A 20,576-nucleotide genomic window follows, 5' to 3' on the forward strand; every position below is an offset into this window, starting at 1 on the left:
TATCTTTATTTTGCCAGGTGTTCCTGCTGATACAGTTCTGAGAGAGTTTGGAGAGTATTTCTTTGAATTCTGTAAACGCTCAGGCTATGACCACATGCTGAGGACACTGGGTGGAAATCTCTATGAGTTCATAGAGAACCTGGATGCATTGCACAGCTACCTGTCCCTTTCTTACCAGGCAAGTTTGAGTAGTAATTACTGAGCAGGTATGGGTGGACTCTGCCAGAGTTTGCAACACAAGGAACAGTATCTCATAGGTGTGAATGAATAATGGAGAAAGATGCTATGACAGGCTCTCCTGTGTTCTGAAACTGATTACTCCAAAATGTTAGGACAACTTTTTAAAATAATTTTTTCTGAGTAGTCCTCAACATTAGATATTATTTAGTACATTGGCTCTAATGCATAGTAGATTTTCCTTCACAGGTGAGCATATTTAATCTTCTGTTTTTCAGCTTATTCATATTAACGCTTATTTTATTAAGACATGGGATGCTTTTGTACAAGTGGAATTCACCAGTATTCTTTATCAGAAAAAGATACTGAAGTTTTGGGTTTGTTTGTTTTTCCTCAGGAGATGAATGCACCATCTTTTAGAGTAGAAAAGAATGAAGACGGGTCAATGCATTTACATTACTATTCAGACAGAAGAGGTCTGTGCCATATTGTGCCAGGTAATCAGGTGGAATGCAGAGTACAGATCAGCTGGTAATGCAATACATATACAGAGTAATCATATATTTGCAGTTATACTTTGCTCAGGTTTCAGAATCTTTTTTCAGATGAGGACTGGCCATGGAATTGAAGCCCAGTAGAATTTAGTCACCAGACATCTGACCTCGGTATGTCTCTACTGCCTGATCGCTCCTAGCTCCCAGTAGCTTCCATCAAGATTTACGATAAGACAACCCAGGTCATAAGTGTCCATTCCTGCTATAGAACTCCTATAGAATTCCCTTCCTGGAGGAAAAATTAAAGTTCATGGTGTGTATTTTGTCTAACTGTTTATTAGTTCTCAGTGACTCGAGCTCCTTAAATTACAGTGAAGTAGAAATTATAGTTGATTTGAAGACATCCATCCATCCTGTAATAAATACTCCTGCAGTACATGCAATCTGTAAAACTACTATTGAACCCTGCTCAAAACTGAATCTTTTACTGGCATTTATAGGAATTTCCACAGTTGTCCTTGTGCAAGCGTTAAACAGCTATAGGTCTGTAAGAGATGGTCATATTCCTTTCTTTCATAGATGCTGCTGAATTTAGAAGTTTATCAAAATTTCCCCCTTTGTCAAAACTCATTTCATGTTCCTATTGAAGCACAGAACTATTTGGAATGTCAGACAGAACTTTTCATGTCATTGTCCAGTATTTTGCCTAATAGCTAAGCAGAAATGAGAGGACTGATTGTGCATCTTCATGAAAGATATTTCCTTCCTTTCAAAAGAAAATATTCTGCTATGACTGAAATAGATTGTTATAGCAGAATCTCTTTAGATGCCCTGCACTTTTTGGGTTAATGGGAATTCATATTATTGCTATGTATGACTATTTAGACACATTCTTCAGATGGATATCCTGATGAGCTGCTTCTAGTGAAAATATGCATTTGTCATCAGACAAGACAAAAGAAACAGTAACTTTAAAGGTTGTCTCCTATGCCCGTATTCTTACCATGGCAATGGTAGTAGGAAAGACATAGGTTGCTTTCTTCTTCCAGAGTCCTTTAGAGAAGTGATTTCTGAAACAGTGAAATTCCACTGTTGGCCCTCTAAAAGGAAAAATGGAAAGGGTTTGTTCTTGGCAATAGTTTGTCTTTTGTTTCCTCTTCAGGAATCATCAGTGCGGCAGCCCTGGATTTTTTTAACATTGAGATTTCAATGGAAATAGTCAATCAAACAGAAGAAGAAGAAAGAACTGGGAAAAAAGAGCATATTGTTTTTCTTGTCACTCAAACCCCTGTGTTTTCATACAAGGAAAGAAATGAATTTTCTTCCTCACCTCAAAATCTGGCTGACTCTGAAAAACAAATTGAGAACCAACTGAATAAAGAGGTATTTTAATATTCATTATCACTATATTATTGAAATATGATTAAAATAAAAACACCCTTGATTTTCCCTTTGGATTTATTTCAACAGGACCTTGAAAAAAACAAGAATACAATTAGAGACAGAGGAAGCTCTGTTTGTCCTGCCAAGAAAAGTCACTGGAAAACAATAAGAGGAATAATCACGTTAGGAAAAGGTGAGCTATCATTCAGAGGGAGCTTGTCATCATTTCTGAGTCTCTTCAGTAAGAAAGTCAGTAAGCCTCCCTATCTCCACCCACTCATCTCTTTTGAAGTTACCATTCATACTTCCTCTGTGTTTTTTCAAAATGTTTCTGCTTAAGTTGCTTTCGGTTAGACGTTGGTAATCAAAGAAAAATTGCAGATAATAAGCATGCTTAGTAATGTCAGATACTTAAATGGAATATGACCTGTCACTTTTGTCTCTTAAGCAGGGTTTTCTTCGGAAAAGTATTGCTCTGTAAAATATCATTTTGTGGTACATTTGATACTTCCTTCTCATGTCACTTGGTCTATGGTGATTAATTTAAAAGAGTGTTTTTTAACTTTGTAGCTGCTACTCCTTTCCAAAGTTATTGACTGCAGTAAATTCTGAAAGCCAAATCACACCCTCTGCTACCAAAAATCTACTGCTAATCTAGTAATCTCTGTTTATACCTTTATATTATATGTTTATATATGTTTATAAAATGGAAGGATTTTTTCATTTAGGATCTTTTGATTCCCCAAGAGGAATGAGAATCCAGCTCAGTATCACCAAGCTGTCTGGATTCTGGGAGGAGTGAGAAATTGAACCTGATATCATCTGGTGCAATGCCACATACATTACAAGAGCAGATATACTGAGTAAGAAATTAATACATACTCAAAATAAAATTTTAGAGTAGCATTATTACTTAAAAAGAATAAAGTCCTTTAACAATTAATGCAAGAGTTACCAAAAGCCAGACTTTGAAAAATGAAAAACCCACACTGACTTCCCCTGAAGCAGTAAGAGGTCTAAAAGTTGGGTCCTAAATTTGTAATCTTTGTCACCAGTCTCATAAGTGACTTGAGCATTTGTTATCAAGCAGAATTTACTAGCGTAACTGTCATAGCCACCTTCTGGGGGAAAGGGATTGCTTGAAATAATCATAATTTTGATTATTGTGGGTTACTGGAGAATCCAAGTTTGTATTGTGAAGATCAAAGGCTTTGGGTGCTTCAGTCAGATGGGCTCTTTTGACTATTTTACCCATTTTATTAATTTTACAAATATATCTGTTCACTAGCAAGGACAAACTCCTCTGTAGATTTGTGACCATTTTGAAAAACAATCAGGGTAAGTAAAATAGAAACCAAACAGTAATTTGGCCTTTGTGTTACAGACTAGAGTTCTTTGTATAGGAGACTGAAACCTAGATCATGCTGGGTTTTTTCTCCATAAGTGTCCCTTAGTAGCTAGCAAAGTATATTAAATCAACTTTTGTGCATATTTTTGTGGGATATAGCTGTGTTGTATTGCTATGGCATCTGCGAATTCATAGAGCAGCAACATCTACAGTTGTTTATCTACTCTTATTGTTTCCACATAATTTCATGCATCTAATGCTCTATGGTTTTTTTGTGGTTAAGTTTTAAACTCTCAGCCAACTCAGATTAGTTGCTAATCAGCTGTGTATTAAACTGCAGAGCATTTAGTGCAGATGTATGCACACTTCTGGACCCCCACACTGTTTACTTTGTCTTCATTCATTATGATATAGGGTCCTGTCTCACTGAGTGCTAAAAAGTAAAGCTGACTGGTTTTATGAGGTGCAACCCCATTAAAACCTACACATTTATCTTGCCACAGGTAAGCTCCTGAGAGGATTTGATCCTGTTTACCCCAAGAGCCTCTGGATTGACACGAAAACATTTTGCAATGGACTTCCTTTTCATATGGTTTTTGACAAAGAGGTAGGACAAGCATGTGGTAAGGGCCTTTAGCCTGCATAAACCATATAGTAATTTTCTTCTGTTTTGACTGTCCTACAGGTCACTGCTGCATGTGCTCTGTATACAGTGCACACTCCTTTGCAGGATTTGCAGAAGTGCTCTGTGCAGAGACATGCAATAAAAGTCACTTGTAACAACTGGATCTGGATCATTTCAGATAGGAATCTCCTTTGAATTTATTGAGATTATCATGTCTGAAACAGCTGCTGATATGCCAACAAGGTTTATTGCAGCAGTCTATCCGTTACCAAACACCAAACAGAATTTTCTGAGGTTGCTGGCCACCTTCCTGTCCTTGGATGTGCCAGACACACGATCCATCCTTTAAACTGGCTTTGTACTTGCAGCTAGTCGCCCTCTCCTCCCAGTTACTAATCTATCCAAAGGCTAGGCTTTGCTGGTGACTGAGGCCCTACATGCTTCCTGAGTCTACTCCATGCTTCTGCTGGGAAAACCCAGCTACCTACTAAATCGGGCAGCGTGCAGCCCCACGTAGTAGAAACTGGACCCCAAAAATCTCTTTCTCTTCCGGGGGAGGATTGAGCCTCCTCTCCTGTGCACGTATACTCTGCAGCAATGGAATTGCCCTTCCTTTGGCAGGGACTGCCCTGTGGCTGGTTTCCAACTAGCCTGGGTTCCCACCAAGCTACAGTTCCTCTTGCTCCCAATTCTGTGGAGAGAATATTAGCTTAAGAGAGGAGCAAAGAAAGGAGAAGCTGAGAATAGGACAGCAGAAGAAAGCTGAATACAGCCACTCGGGGAACATGTTTTGGCATCACGCTGATAGAGATTCCAGAGCACATAGTCTGCTTCGTGCCACTGTCCACATTAGCCGAAGTTCAGTTTTAAACCTTTCAAGATATCCAGTCTGCATAATTTGAGAAAATTACTCGTGTGGAAAAAGGGCAAGTCATGCACCCACTATTGGTAGCTAGGTCAGAGCTTCAGTAACTCTGATGACAAGCAGTGAAGGCAGGGTGGACATTTCTGCAGGAGTTAGGAGCTCATGCATGGTCAGCAGGCTAAAAGAGAACAACTAAACCTTTACACAGCAATGGTTAAGATGGGGTAACCCATGGCATCCATTAGAAAATCAATATTTGCCAAGACATTTTATGCCACAGTTATTTTCTTTTTGGAATGCAGAACACACTCTGGTATCTCTAATTTTCTCTTGCAGCTGCCTGTAAGGCTATTTGTTAGGCCTACACAAATGCAAGCAAGGATAATAGCAGATTGTTTTGTTTTGTTTAGAACAATTGATAGGGAAGAGTATTTGGATAATAACATTCCTTTCTGGGGCCTTTGTCTCGCTATGAAGGACACTCAGTCAGAGTTTTGCGGTAATACACTAATAAGATAGAAACTTTGCTCAGAAATAAGCCATGTAGTATAGCAAGGCTAAGTGCGTGTGCACGTATAAACAGTGATCAGCTATAGCTTGGCTTGAACCCAAACGGGATATGAATTATAACACGTTGTCCATATTTTCTTTTTAAGCTCAGAGTGAAGCAAGCTGGGGTGAGCATTCAAAAGATTGTACCTGGCCTCCAGACCATGGGCATCTGCTTGGATCACTATTTCAGTATCGTTCACCCAGAAGTACCCTTCACCATCTCTAGCATTCAGAAATTCATCAACAGCCAGTTTGTTTTCCAGACTAGAAGAGAGATGATGCCAGAGTCATGGAAACACCGGCCAATGCTAGAGCTGAGAGGTACTTAACTGTTTTCAATAGCATAAGTGTTCATAGTAAATCAGGAATTATGCTGGAGTTGAACTAATGCCTTTCTGTGGACTTCTGGCTTCCACATAAATCCTATAAATAGCCTTGTCTTTGTGCAGTGAGGAGAGGATTAGATGGTTCTGTTTAGAGAAACAGTACTTTAAAATGCTTGTAGACAAATTCTGCTATTACCTCACCAGATTTTGAAGGTTTTCAGTCAGAAATAACAACTGCACTCCCATTTGAAAGGCTTAGAAAGACAGTGTTTTTCTAATGCTGCAAATCCCACATCTTTGCAGCTTTCCTGAGTTACAGGGGCAAGGCCAAGGTAGGATTAGATTATCTTCTGAACCACCTCTAGTCTCAGTTATTCACAGAGTCACAGAATGACTCAACTCCAGTTGAGTTTGGAAGGGATCTCTGGAGATTGTCTAGTCCATCCCCACTCAAAGCAGGGTCAACTAGAGCAGGTTAATCAGGACCATGTCTAGCTGGGTTTTGAGTGTGTTCAAGAATGGAGACTCTACAACCTCCCTGGGTGACCCATTGCAGTTTTTAACCACCCTTACAGTTTTTTCTTATGTTTAAATGGAATCCCTGCATTTCAGTTAGTGTCCATTGTCTCTTGTCCTTTCATTGGATACTACGGAGAAAAGTATTTTTTACTCCCTCCTATCAGGTATTTATACGTATTGATAAGCTCCCCCTGAGGCTTGTCTTCTCTAGGCTGAACAACCCCAGCTCTCTTAGTTTCTCCTTACATGAGAGATGCTCCAAGCCTTCCCAGGTCCTACACTCTTTACTTCTTGAAAATAGGAGTGACATTTACTTTCTTCCAGTCCTCAGGAACCTTCCCCAGTCACCATGACCTTCAAAACTAACTGAGAGTGGCCTTGCAACGACGCTGGCCAGCTCCCTCAGCACTCCTGGATCCATCACATCAGGTCTCGTGGACTTCTGTGTATCAAATTTGTTTAAATGTTTACTAACCTGAACCTCCTGTGCCGATGGTAGGTCTTCATCGCTCCAGACTTTCCCGCTGGTCTCAGGGCCCTGTGATTCCTGAAGGGTGATTCTCACCAGCAATGACTGAAGCAAGCAAGGCACAGAGTATCTTGGACTTTTCCATATCCTTTCTCAGCAGATCCCTTGCCCCGGTCAGCAGCAGGCGCACATTTTCACTAGTCTTCCTTTTGCTGCTCGTATACCTGTAGAAGCCCTTCTTTTTCCTTAACAGATGCAACTCCAGGAGGGTTTTGGCTTTTTCAGCCCTGTCTCTTCCTCTGGGGTGACCTGACCCTGCTTTCACATCTCATATTCTTTCTTTTTTATGTTCGAGTTTAGTCAGGAGCTCCTTGTTCATCCATGCAGGTCCCTGCTGCGTTTTCTTGACTTACTGCACATCGGCATAGACCTCCTTGGAAGAGGACAGCCTTGGAAATCATCCAGCTCTTCTGGACCCTTCTTCTTTCCAAGACTGTATCCCATGGGATTCTTCCAAGCAGATCCCTGAATGGGACAAAGTCCAGTCTCCCGAAGTCCAGGGTTGCAATCTTGCTTTTTTTTGCCTTGTTCCTCTCAGGTTCCTGCACTCCACCATCGCACAGTCTTTGCAGCCAAGGCTGCGCCTAGCTTTCACATCCATAGTTCTTCACTGTTTGTAAGCATCAGGTCTAGCAGGACACCTCCCCTCATCGGCTCATCAGTCACTTCTGTCAGGAAGCTCACCTGTGTCAGTGCCTCAGTGCACGCCAGAAACCTCCTGAATTGCTTGTGCCCTACTGTATTGTCTGTCCAGCAAATATCAAAGTAGCTAAAGTCCAACATGAGGCTTCCTCCACTTGTCTTAAGAAGGTCTCATCTACTTTTTCTTTCTGCACAGGGCATCTGTGGCAGACACCCATCACAACGTCACCCACATTGGTCTACCCTCTAATCTTTATCTAGAAGCTCTCAGCTGGCTCATCATCCAGCCCTAGGCAGAGCTCCACGTGTTTGCCTTGCTCTCTCACATAAAAGGCAGCTCCCCCTCCTTGCCTGCTTGTCCTTTCTGAAGAGTCTGCGTTCATCCTTTGCAGTAGTCCAGGTGTGTGAACTACCCCACCAAGCCTCTATGATCTCAATGACATGGTAGCCCTGAAACTGCACACAGACCTCTAGTTCCTCCTGGTTTTTCCCCATGCTGTGCACATTTGTGTACAGGCACCTCAGAGAGGTGCCCAGTCATGCCCATTTCCCAGAAAAGGTATGAGGGTTGCCTGCATAATGCTGTCCTGTGTGTTTTTCTTTGCAGAGGTTAGAACCAAATACATAATGTAAGGCATTACTCTGGGGCAATGCCTGCAACGTGGTTGCATTGTCACTTGGTTTTGGTTGGGATTCAATGCCGGTTGCCCTGTGAATCTCCCCAGCCCTCAGCTATGGCCTTCTGCTTCACTGGGGACCTGGGGAAAGGTCACAATGCCAGCCCTCGGAGCCAGCTTCTGCTTGTGGAGCCACTGGGCTCAGCATGGAGATGCACTGAGCTGTGTAAAAGTAATTGTCCGGGTCTCGCCTCCCCATAGCTCTACACATCAGCCCATGCACACGACACAGAATCGCTTTGCACTGCTAAGAATTTTCTTTGCCAAAGAAATTACTACTTTGTACACGTAACAACATTTTAAACCCAGCCACCCAGCACAGGCAATGCCCGTTCGCAGGTCTTGGATTGCATCTTTGGCACATACAGACAATAATGAAACGCGGGTGAGCAGTCCCGCAATAATACACTGCGAGCATCACTCCTGCCAGCGCCCGGTTCCCGTCTGCCAGGTGAGGGGTGGGAAGGGGCAGGGGATGAGGGAAGAGCTTAGAGACAAAGTCCTGATAATGTTGCTACAGCTGGAGGAGAGAAATGGCTTCCCCTGTGCCTCCATGCATTTTTGGTTCCTAAAATGTGAATACATCATTAATTCTTAATTTATGCCTTTGAGGGGAGCTATTTGCTACTGGCTGGGTTTCAAATGTGGATAAAAATAGTTTAGTTAGCTATGCTTTTATTTATTGTAGTTGCATTTTCAGATTCTGATTTCTGTCTTCACCACACCCCCCTCCCCAATGTTACGTAAGAGTTTACCAATTAAAATTATTTTAGAAAAAAAGATATTTTATTTGCTTTATTTTTACTGAGAGGAACATGTATGGAATGATTCTCTGCTTCGTGTAATTAACTATAATGACATTTGGTTTAAGTGTTCTGTGACCTCAATTTGCTTCTCTGAACTGTATAGTATGACCTAATTTTCCCTTCTCTCTTTTCACCTTTACATAATGAGTGTCAAATCTGGTATTCCTGAGATTCAGAAAAAAATTAAGAGTTTAGGGAGACCTTGAAAAAAGAGATGTTACCAAAACAAGGAACTTTAACTAGTCACAGGTACAATTTTACTTCCTCTTACACTGTCACAGTTAATTCACATGGTATCTCTGCTGTTCCAATCCTGTTAGTTTTCAAGCTGTTCATCCAGATGCCCTGGGGATGGGGGGAGAGAGAGAGAGAGAAAGAAATAGTAATTCCTAGATTGCTGTTCATAAATCAAGGTTACTTATGAAGCAAATAAATAATAATAATAATAATAATAATAATAATAATAATAATAATAAATAAAACCCATAACCAAATCTCAACAAAGAAAACAAAAACTCAATCCCCCACCAAAAATCCCTTCTACCTTTCAGGTGTTTTTGTACCTGCGTATGTAGATGATCGTAGTGACTGAAAGTTCCAGCTTCCAGGAAGGAAGGCTCCATTGACTTTACTGCGGCCACATATTACCCACTGTGAAATTAAACTTTAAATGTTTCACTTAGTCATTGTGAGTCTCCATTTGCCTGTGCATGATGCTGACTGGCTTCAGGAACAGCTCAAGAACTAGTAGCAGAGGAGAGGAGAGATGTTGCAAGCACTGGGGTTCCTCGTGAAGAGGAGGGACCTGAAGCATGGTTGGGCTCTGCCTAGCAGTTGCAAGGAGAGAGTGACTGCTTTCTGGGTCCTGCTGTTTTGTTATTTGCCTAGCATACCTCCTCCAAACAAGTCCACCTGTAATTCCAGGAAATAGAGTAATTCCTGTGGTGACCGAGACCCTACCAAAAGCCACTGTCCTTAGAACTCATCCGGTAAAATTAACATCAGTAATACTGAGCATCATGTGAAAGTCCAAGCTGCTGAAAATTCTTACTGACACTTGTTTCAAACAGGCCAGATGATCTGGATGGAGTCCCTGCAGTGCATGCTCTATCTCTGCTCACCTTTGCTTCGCACTTTGCATGAACTGGAGGAGCGACAGATGCATATCGCAGACATTGCACCTCACGACGTGACCAGGGATTTGATTCTTCTCAATCAGCAGCGACTGGCAGAGATGGAGCTCTCTAACCAGCTGGAGAGGAAGAAGGAAGAACTGCGGATATTGTCGAAGCACCTGGAGGAAGAGAAGAAAAAGACTGAAGCTCTGCTCTATGCCATGCTTCCTCAGCATGTGGCCAACCAGCTGAAAGAGGGGAAGCGAGTTGAGGCAGGTGAATGAACAGGATGCATTCATGATGCATGATTTATGCACTGGGTGGTGGTGATAGAGAGACTGGGGTGCTGGCACAGCCCCATTGCCACGACTGTGGAGTACATTCTCTACTTGGTCACATTCATGGGTAGGAGAAGGGCCACAGACTCTTAATCTCTAATAAAGATTAGACCGTTCTTTCAAACAGAGCTTTGGAAGCTGTTTGCCAAAATTGTTCCTTAGGAGGTGAAAGGTGGTAGCAGCTGCCTATTCAGGGAACAAAATTCAGTGTTTCAACAGTAAACTGAGGTTTTGTTTTTAACTTAGGTATACAAGGAAGTGAGGCCTCAGAAATAAAAGGATTTTGTTTTTAACGTGGATATACAAGGAAATGAGGGCTTAAAAATGACAGGCATAAAGAAATTGGTCTTTCATAGAAAATTTTCTTAGTTACTCTATGTTATCTATAAACCTAGAATCATCATGATTCCCATTGTTATTAAGGATAGCAAGTAAGAATATGCTTAAACTCCATTTAGTAAGCACATATGTGAAGGTAGGAGTAAAGAGCTGAATATATCCTGAGTATGGATGGACAAAGGGATGTATTCAGATGTCTGGATTGAGATGTGCGATGATTCTTATATTTGATATACTTTTATATTGACATCTCTCTTTCATATCAGTACCCATATATAAGTATTACAGCTAATAGGTCATATGTCCTAAAAGAATGATGAGAAAGTAATCTTTGCAAACTGGTGTCAGACAAATGTCGTGATTGTCCAGCCATTACAAGTACTTACTACTGGTCTTTCTGCTCACAGGAGAGTTCAAGGAGTGCACTATATTGTTCAGCGATGTTGTGACCTTTACCAACATTTGTGCCCAATGTGAGCCTATTCAGATAGTTCTCATGTTAAATTCAATGTACCTGCAATTTGACAGACTGACCACGGTGCATGATGTGTACAAGGTATGTACTGATCGATAAAGACTGTAGAAATAGTCTGGAAAAAGATTTTGTTGTTGTTGGTTTGGTTTTTTGTTTTTAAATGCACTTAAACCGTAAAATATCACATATTTTTAGTGGCCACACAGAGAAACTAAAGAACAGGCAGAGGCGTGATTAAACTTGTTCAAAATTTTCAGACAGGAATGTAACGTCTATCATGGGCTAGAGTCTCTTTCCACAATGCTAACACCAGAATGGCTGTTCTTCTGTACAGCTCACTCTGTCTTCTCTCTCAAATGCCTACCCAACATGACAGGATATCCTGGACCAATTTGAATAATTTTCCTAGTTCTTTTATTCCAACCTGTTATAAATAGGTCACTATGTCATTAAATGTCTCATTTGGTGGGAAATAACATTATAAACAATACCCAGATAATACCTAGACTTTGTTTTGCTTCATGGATATCTTGGGCAATGGTATAGATCTCCTGCTGACCCCAAAGAGCATTGATTAGATCTAGACTGTAACGTACATGTTGTCTCCAAACCATGCTGGAAGGATCAGAGCCCTGGCTGACATATAATAATAGCATTATTAACATGTCTAGACCTACCCAGATTGGATGAGCTGAAGAGCAAGTCCTAAGTTTCTGTCTGTCCCCAGCACATTAAATATAGGAAGGCAGAAATAATAAAGGGTGAAATCCAAATCTCATTCATTCCTTGCTCAGGCAAGGCATGCAATTCATCCTGCAATAAATTGTACTGGGAAATCAGAAGCATTTCTGCCTTGGCAAGGAAACTGATTTCAATAATTGAAGCATCCAGGATATGGCCCACAGATTTTAGGATAAATTAGCATCATATTCTGTCTAAATCATCCATCATGAGTAAATTATCTATCACTATAATAATGTCCTTTTGATACCTGTATATAACTCCTATTAATATTGAAGGAGGTTACTAGGGTACAAAGAGGGAGGATGAGATTACTATTTCAGGGAATTGAGAAATAAATGTTGAAATTGATCAAAGAAACTTGGCCCGAGCTTATAAACATCTGAAGTTATGAATAAATCTGGTTAAATTAAGTCTCCTACCATGGCTGAAAAATTATTAGGGTATCTATTTGCATTAGTAGCTTTTTACCATTGTTTTTAATTTGTTATAGAAAATTACTGGCATTACTATGGGGTTGGCTATCTGATAGAAGGCATGTACAGGAACACATTTTTTGAGACTAATGTACTGAACAGTTCTAAATCATTATGTTAATGAACAAGCCCAAAGATGAAATTATGTTCGTGTTCTCCTATTGGTGTTCATTTTTAAGAAATCCAATTAATCTAATTTAAACTGATCTCTTATTTACTGATGGTAAATGTAACAGTGAAGTCTATAAGAGCAGTTTAGAAAATTTCTTTACCATGTAACAGTCTTTTACAGTGAATTTTAAACATTTGAGAATTCTCTGTTTCAAACAGGCCTATTCTATTCCCAGCAAAATCTCTGGTACAGGGACAAACCCCAGAGTATTTCTCAGGTGCCTTATCATGCACTTCAAGGAGACTGGATGCCTGAAGGAGGATGAATGCTTCAGCATTTGTCTTGTAGGCTGCAGCATGTTGTGGGAAAACAGCTGGTTTTAAGGAAGGATGCTCCCAAACTGCTTCGTTCACACTTTGCATTCTCTGACATCCTGGAGATTGGAGGTTTCTTAATTCATGTGAACCCCCTAATAATAATAATCACCAGTGAATAGACTCCCTTGCTTTACTGTGACACTAAAAAAAAAAAAACACTTTTAAAAAAGAAATATGCTTTCAACACCAATTGTGAATTAGAGCTAATTAATAGCATCCAGCTATTGGATAACCTCCTGGCTCAGGAGTCTGTGCCTGGGCATAGCTCTTTGCATCTAGGTCTGCCCTGGGTAAGAGGAAGGCAAAAATCTGACACTTTCATAGCATCCCTTACTCCTTAGGGTCTCTCACACTGGTATCTAAAATGGGTCAAGTAAGCAGGGACAGAATGTATTGACATTTTTAGTGTGGAGTCAAGGAAAGGATCCCCATCTCAAGGAAACTCACAGGTGCTAGAGCTTTTTAGTGATTGGAAACATCTCTTAGAAGAAAGGGGGTGTTGGTGCAGGTAAGAAAGGCCCCAGACAGCAAAGCACTAACCTGAACAAGATACATATGGCATGCTCATATGCTTGTCCCTCTCAATTAAAGGTGGAGACAATTGGAGATGCCTATATGGTAGTAGGTGGGGTCCCTGTGCCTGTACCCACTCATGCTGAGCGAGTTGCTAACTTTGCCTTGGGGATGATAATAGCAGCTACAGGAGTACAGAACCCAGTTTCTGGAAATCCTATCCAAGTAAGTTGTTAACACAAAGATGCATGTGTGTCTGTCTGCTTCTTGGGTTGGGCTTCTGTTTAATATATTGCAGTAGGACATCAAAGAGCTTCTTCTGACTCCTCTGTGACTTTGGGCAAGGCCTGCATGGGTACATTTTTCACAAAGAGCCTCTCCCTGTGGATATTTGATATTTTACTGGTGTTCAGTGTTGTGTTAGGATGAACTTTTAGGTGGCTGGTTAGCATTAAGAAAGATGTTAAATAACAAGTGACGTTTTTGGGGGGGTGTTTTATGTCTTTGTAAAGATTAGAGTTGGGATCCATACAGGTCCTGTCTTGGCTGGAGTTGTTGGAGAAAAGATGCCTCGTTATTGCTTGTTTGGAGACACGGTGAATATAGCTTCCCGGATGGAAAGTCATGGTGTCCCGAGTAAAATTCATCTAAGCTCCAGTACCTATCAGTGAGTAACTATGATGGAAGCTTTGCTTGTTAAAAGCTGTGCTAAAAACCACTGTCTTGACAGCTGCAGCTTTCAATGTAGATGGTGCTGTCTTTAGTCACTGATTTATGCAGCTTACTTTTATAAAGAAAAATCACTGCTTGCAAAGGCTTTTATTTGTTCTGATTATTTCAAATGCACTTGTATATGGAGACAGAGGTTTGAGAGTCTCAATCCTAGAGAGCAAAATATGGGAAAAAACTAATTGTGATAGCTTATTTGGAAGTAGCGATAAAGTGATGTAAATGCTAGAAAGACGGTCAGAACGTTTAATTTGACATCCTGCTTAACAAAAGCTTTAAAATCTCTCTGATTGAGCACAACAGTTTGTGATGAAAGTTTTATTTGCACTTACTAAGGATTAACTGCACAAACCACTATCCTATTCATACAGTGAGTAATTTACTTTCCTAAAACTCATGTCACTAAAAATTAAATACTACATTTTCAAGAATTTTATGTATGCATAGAATATGTACGCAAGAGGTGGAAGTGAAGACAAGCTACAAAGGAGGAGTATAAAAACATTATCTGGGCCCATAGGAATGATATTAGGAAAGCCAGAGCTCAGCTAGCATTGAAATGGGCAAGGAAGGTTCAAAGACAGTAAAAGGAGCTTCTGCTGTGTTGGCAGAAAATTATAAATGGTAACGTGGACTTGCCTCAGTCTTCACTGACTAGGTCTTCAAGGTCCCTGCACCTAGAGTCAGGTTTCAAGGAGTAGGTGAAGTACCAGTATTGGAAGGCGATCAGATTAGGGGTCTTTTGAGAAATCTCAATCTATAGAAGTGTATGGGAGCAGATGGGATGCCTCCAAAGGTAATGAGAGAGCTGGGTGATGGCATTACAGTGCTGCTGACTGTCACCTTTGGAAGGGCATGAAGATCAGCACCGTAGCAACTGAAGAAAGCCAGATGTTACACCTATACTGAAAAATGGCATGGAGGACAAGTTGGGGAACTATAGGCTGGTCAGCCTCATGTCAGTCCCAGTGAAAATCAAGTCCTCTTCGAAGCCATTTTTGGACACATGAAGAAGGCAATTGGGAATAGCCAGTGTGGATTTCCCAGGAGTAAATCATGCTTGATGAACCTGATTGCCTTCTCTGATGAAATGACTGGAGATATTTCTGTCTAACTGATACTGGCTGCCTCAGTTCTTAATTTCTATTTACTGATCAATAAGAACCTTCCACCATACTGAATTATTTGACTATGTGATCCATTGATTTTTGGTCAGGCTGTACATGTAAAGCTATAAAAGCACAGCAGGCTTGAATAGACAGTTGAAACAAACCCTCAGTTGTTCACAGATCAATACTGTTTTTCCCAGACTGTTGTGATTTGCTTACTTAGATTACAATAGCTCTTCTAAAACATCAGTGTCATTTTTGCTCATCTTGAATTTTCATGTGTCATTTTGCTTCTGATATTTTAGATGCCTAAGATACAAGAATTTTGAGATGACTGAAAGAGGAGAAATAGAAGTAAAAGGCAAAGGGAAAATGCACACATACTTCCTCATTAGAAATAAAACTGCAACTGAGAATGAGATTATGGGAAGGCCAATGAAAGACTTAGATTCTGGCCGTGAATCTGGTCAGTCCTTTCAAGAAGGCAGGACTGAAACAATACCAAGTTGTCATCAGCCAGGTAGAATCAACTCAACATACCTTTCCCTCCTTGAACAAATGAACATTAATACAACTCAATTAAATATCCTTTTCTTTTCTTCTTTCAGTTACTCAGACTCAGCCAGAGAAGGACCAGACCCCAGCCATTGCAATGAAGTATACTGATGGCCCTGCAGATGCACAAAACAGCCTCAAAAGAAGAAATCAAGCAAAAATTGCAGATTTAACAGGTATTTAGTTACCATCTCGAAAAGACAGCAGAACTAGGAAGTAACTGAAGCTTAATCTTGCAGCTTCATTATATTCTTCTTCTGAGTAACCATTGTTTTATTCAAGCCAGAAAATCACACCAACATATCCATGTTGATGAAACTAACCATTCTGCACAGTGTTTAGGGCCAAACAAATTCACCTTCAGAGCAATCCCAGGTGTTAATTGTGCACTAGGGAGAAAGAAGCTGCCGTAGCTGTCAAACCCCAGAGTCCTTCTGGCAGTGCAAACAGAATGGATAAAAGTTAGACAGCTCTTCACATGAACAGACCAAATTGTTCATGTACACATCTTTTCCTAGAAAAGCTGTCATTATTTGTAGTTATGGGGAAGCCCTTATCGGCTCAAGCCTGAGAAAGAGAGACCTCACTGGCTATGCAGCCTGGCAGTCCTCAAGCTAGTCTCCTCCAGGAGTCAGAAGGATGTATTGCCATCTGTGCCCATGTTATACGACCAAAGTTCATTCTCCTTTGAAGTAGCTGATACTGCAAGATAGGTAACAGATTTGATGCCATAACAGTCTAATCTAATGCAGCGAGCCTTGTAATTGTATTTATGTGTTTTGTGGATTTTGTACAGACTAAATATGTTGTCACTGATTACTAGAAAATATTTCACTCCCTTCTCTCCCACTTGCTTAGACGTGGTAGTTAATCTAGTATATGGTGTGCTGACAAACAGAAACCTCTATGGTCATTAAAAACTCACGCTGAAGGAGTGTTTCCTTTCAGGCAAAACTTGTGATTCCAAAAGCGATGGGAGTCTCCATGGCAACCAGCACGCAGATGATGGTCCTTGTCCTCTAAACCGGGGAAGAGTCAAACCTGCTACCGAAGAGCCACAGATTAGAAACATTCGCTCTAATTTTTGCACTTTACTCTAAGTTTCTTATGTTTTACATTAAACAGAGTGATTTTATTATGATTTAGTGCATTTTGCTGTTGTGGGACTGATTTTGTATATCAAGTACCACATGATTTTGTAAAAAAAAAAAAAAAAGAAAAAAGAAAAAAGACATTTCATTACAGTTTTCAGCAGAAACAAAATAATGGAGCATTTTTTTTTTTTAATCAATCTACACATGCCATATAATACTCCCACTGGAGAAGGAAACCACTGCAAGATGCTTTGAAGACGTATTTTTCATCCTCTGCTATGTCTTTGAATATCCCTGTGTGAAAATCATTTTTTGGTATCTCATGCAGCAATTGAGAAAGAGGTGACTCATCCAGCTACAAATACTCCTACTCAAATGAGCACTTGCCGTAAAAGAAACATTCCCTGAAGTGACCATCTGTCTTGACTTCAGCACAGCCAGCAACTTCCCCGTCTAAGGTTAGCAGAATTTGATCTACATTTTAAATGCGATGACAGTTTAATCTCTTGACAGGTCTTTTGTTGGGTAAAGGCATTATGCAGTAGAAGTGCAGAACAGGTCTAATACAACCTGTATTTTTCAATCCTGAAGAGAAAATATTGTGTACTTTATAGCACCCAACAGTAAAAAAAACATCTGCGACCTTTGAACCAGCTGTCCATGCTATGCTTAGATGATCATAGAAGGACATGCACATAGTGGAGTTACGTAGTATTGAATTCATCACAACACTGAAGGACTGTTCAAGGCCTCATTTTCTCACCCCAGCTAAACAAAAATAAAGTTTCAGGACTACAGATGGAGCCTGTCAGTGCTGGAATTAATATTGTTAACGTCATTGAAAATAACAGCGTTAAAGACCAGCATCACTTACCTGGTGTCAGAGGCTCCTCAGCTGAATTACTTCCATGCTGATATATTCTTAGATCATGCCTGATCAGAAATGGCAGAGAAAAATTGAAGTTCAGCTGTGAGGGATTTAAGATGTAGGAGCAAAAATACAATGGTTATAAAGGCTGTGGACAATTCGGCACATCATAAACTGTGCTCTCACTCCTATAAACGGAGCTCGCAGTGGGTGGAATGTGCTTGTACTGGGTGACTTTGAGAGGAGATGTGCCCCGCACACCAATCTGTTACCTTTGGGTGTGGATTCGTTGTCTAAGGATGCAAGCGTGAGACCCATTTGAACTTTGAGCAAGAATTCACTGGAGAAGATGATAATGTTACTCCTCTGTTACAGTCTGGAGCATCACATCTCCACCTCTGTGTCTGTGGCAGGAGTGAGGCTCCTTAAACACCAGACAGAGAGACAAGACTGATGAAAGGCATCTCCTCCTCTCTATAGTATAACAAGATGAAATTTCACCTGGTTAGATTTTATTTTTAAATCTCTGAGATAGTAGCTCCCTTGTCTGGGTGCTCTAAAGCTCTATCTACATTAGCAAGTAGTGTGGACCAGTAGAGGAGGACGTGTAGAGCAAAATCATCACTGCTGTTGTCCACGCTACAGGTATTTCAGAGGGCTTGCTAGTGTGGTCCCATGCACTGAATTCCTGTTAGCTTTTGGAGCACCTTATAAGCACATCCTCTGACTTAGTTTCATCCAGAAGAGATCCATTCATGTGCTTTGAGACCACTCTACAATGTGAAACAAAGTATAGTAAGTGGGTTTGACTTTGGGTACTCCTGACTCTGACTGAAATGCTGATGTAGATACACCCTTTAACATTAGCACTTTCCACGGTATAGCTGAGGAGTACCATTCTGGGAGAGTGCAGTTTTATGAATGGCAGGATATATTTATTTATTTCTTTATAAGGATTTTGCTATGCAGATACTTCATTATTTTGGCAAAGGCGAGATCTACTGTAGGTTGAAGATGCATCTAAGGATTGCTATTGTTAAGTTGGGCATCAAGATTTTAAACATTTGACTGTGTGCTACCCTCAGACACACAACGTCTAAATTTCACCTTCATCCTTAGCAACTCCTCCCTACTGGTCCATTGCTCATGGCTTTGCACTTCTGTGTTATGACCGTAGCTTTAAAAACTTTCCTAAAGAAAGATAATACCCAATTTCTTTCTCACTTACAATGATGTAAATGTGAAGTAACAGTTAAATTGGCACTATCCCACTGATTTAAGTTGAGAATCAACTCTGACAAGACTTTCTTGTCTCCAGCATAGAGACGTGTTTCCCTACTCTTGACTAGTCATGCTGATGGAACGGAGAATGTGTCATTTAACAAACAGCAGTGGTGGACTCCGTCTTTATCAGCATTCGCTATGGAGATACAAAGCCACTTAACACCAAGCACAAGTGTGACACAGGAGCGTACATCTCTTAGTGGCCAGTGCTAATGCAGGAGGAAACCTCTTGCTGTCTCAACTGCTTGTGCAGTCCCGTCCCTGAATGGCTGAATACCGCTGACCACCTCTCCAAAAGGAAGAATTTCCGACTGGAAATTGTCCAACAAGCCTGGCCATCAGTGAATAGGATTTAATATATATTGCAGGGTTTAATATAGATATATTCCAGAGTGGTTTTAGGTAGAAGCCCAGAGCTCCTCTGAACTTGTATGGATCCTCTTGGGAAGAAGAAAGAAAAGGACCATGGCTTAATTGCTGCCTGCATCTCTCTATCCAAATTTTAACACTCACTTTGCTTTTACCTGCCCTTTTTGCACTGAACAATCTATGAATGCTTAATATTGGAATGTTTTAATTGCCAGTAAGTGCTCCATGGTAAGTTACTTCATGCTGTACTGTGGTAAAACTGATGTGCTCAGTGGTTTCTCTGTGGCCTCTGCTACAATCTGGTTCTTCTGGAGAAGCAGAGCTAGGTCAAATTTGCACAACTGCTTTTAAAAATTAATGTGCCTGTGCATCATCATGTGTTCTTAAATCTGTGGGCACTGCTAAAGACTGCAAAAATATAATTAAAAAATAAATCTTTCCATTAATATGCTGACTGCCATTTGTCAATGACTACTTTGATTCCTTTCCCTCTTTTCCCTTCCACCTTTTCTGTTCTTTTTCCCTATAAGTATACAAAAGTTTAATACCATTATACCTCTAATAAATGTCTGGTGAGTTTGATTTCTTGACCATGCACAAAGTTACATGTATTTGTGTGACATCAGAATCAGCAGCCCACTACAACTGACATTATCATATGCTTGCTAATATGCAATCTCAGTGTCAGCGACCTATCTACATTGAATTGCCGCAAAAAAAAAGGGTGGGAGAAGAGAATTCCCACTGCTGCTTCATGGAAGCTGAGGCTTAGAAAACTTAAAAGTTGAGACTTTTGAAAGCTGTCTAAAGCATATGGATCCCCAAATCCCATTAAATCTGGTGTTCGAACATGAATTGTCAAAAGCTTGGGTACCTTAATGGTCTAGGGGCCAGATTTTCAAAGACAGACGTTTGTTGTTACTTTGCTAAGTGAAATTAACTGGATTTAGGTACTTAACACATATTTAGTGTCTAGTTTCTGACAATGAAGCTTTCTTTAGAACATTTAAAAAGGACTTCCCTGTAAATGCCTTCTAAAATGAGCTGTTCAGTAAACTTCCCAAACTGTAACCTCATTTGCTGGAAGTCATCGATTCATTACTTCAGACATTACAATGCAACTCTGTATGGACCCAAGC

The 20,576-nt window shown here is 40.5% G+C and overlaps 1 protein-coding gene across 2 annotated transcripts in view; it reads left to right on the forward strand.

Moving 5' to 3' along the window:
* The window catches only part of LOC128149297 (guanylate cyclase soluble subunit beta-2-like), a 22,572-nt gene extending 2,059 nt beyond the window's left edge, over positions 1 to 20,513 (forward strand). For both annotated transcript variants that reach the window (XM_052804329.1, XM_052804328.1), the window contains 13 exons: positions 18 to 178; positions 575 to 674; positions 1,834 to 2,054; positions 2,142 to 2,247; positions 3,906 to 4,009; positions 5,549 to 5,765; positions 10,014 to 10,334; positions 11,143 to 11,291; positions 13,508 to 13,654; positions 13,942 to 14,096; positions 15,573 to 15,787; positions 15,876 to 15,998; positions 16,771 to 20,513. In XM_052804329.1, coding sequence (XP_052660289.1) covers positions 18 to 178; positions 575 to 674; positions 1,834 to 2,054; positions 2,142 to 2,247; positions 3,906 to 4,009; positions 5,549 to 5,765; positions 10,014 to 10,334; positions 11,143 to 11,291; positions 13,508 to 13,654; positions 13,942 to 14,096; positions 15,573 to 15,787; positions 15,876 to 15,998; positions 16,771 to 16,922 — 2,171 coding nt within the window. In that variant the 3' untranslated portion in view covers positions 16,923 to 20,513. The remainder of the gene's footprint in view (positions 1 to 17; positions 179 to 574; positions 675 to 1,833; positions 2,055 to 2,141; positions 2,248 to 3,905; positions 4,010 to 5,548; positions 5,766 to 10,013; positions 10,335 to 11,142; positions 11,292 to 13,507; positions 13,655 to 13,941; positions 14,097 to 15,572; positions 15,788 to 15,875; positions 15,999 to 16,770) is intronic.
* The last annotated feature ends 63 nt before the right edge of the window (positions 20,514 to 20,576 follow it).

The sequence above is a fragment of the Harpia harpyja genome, chromosome 12 (genome assembly GCF_026419915.1).
Source record: "Harpia harpyja isolate bHarHar1 chromosome 12, bHarHar1 primary haplotype, whole genome shotgun sequence".
Lineage (NCBI taxonomy): Eukaryota > Metazoa > Chordata > Aves > Accipitriformes > Accipitridae > Harpia > Harpia harpyja.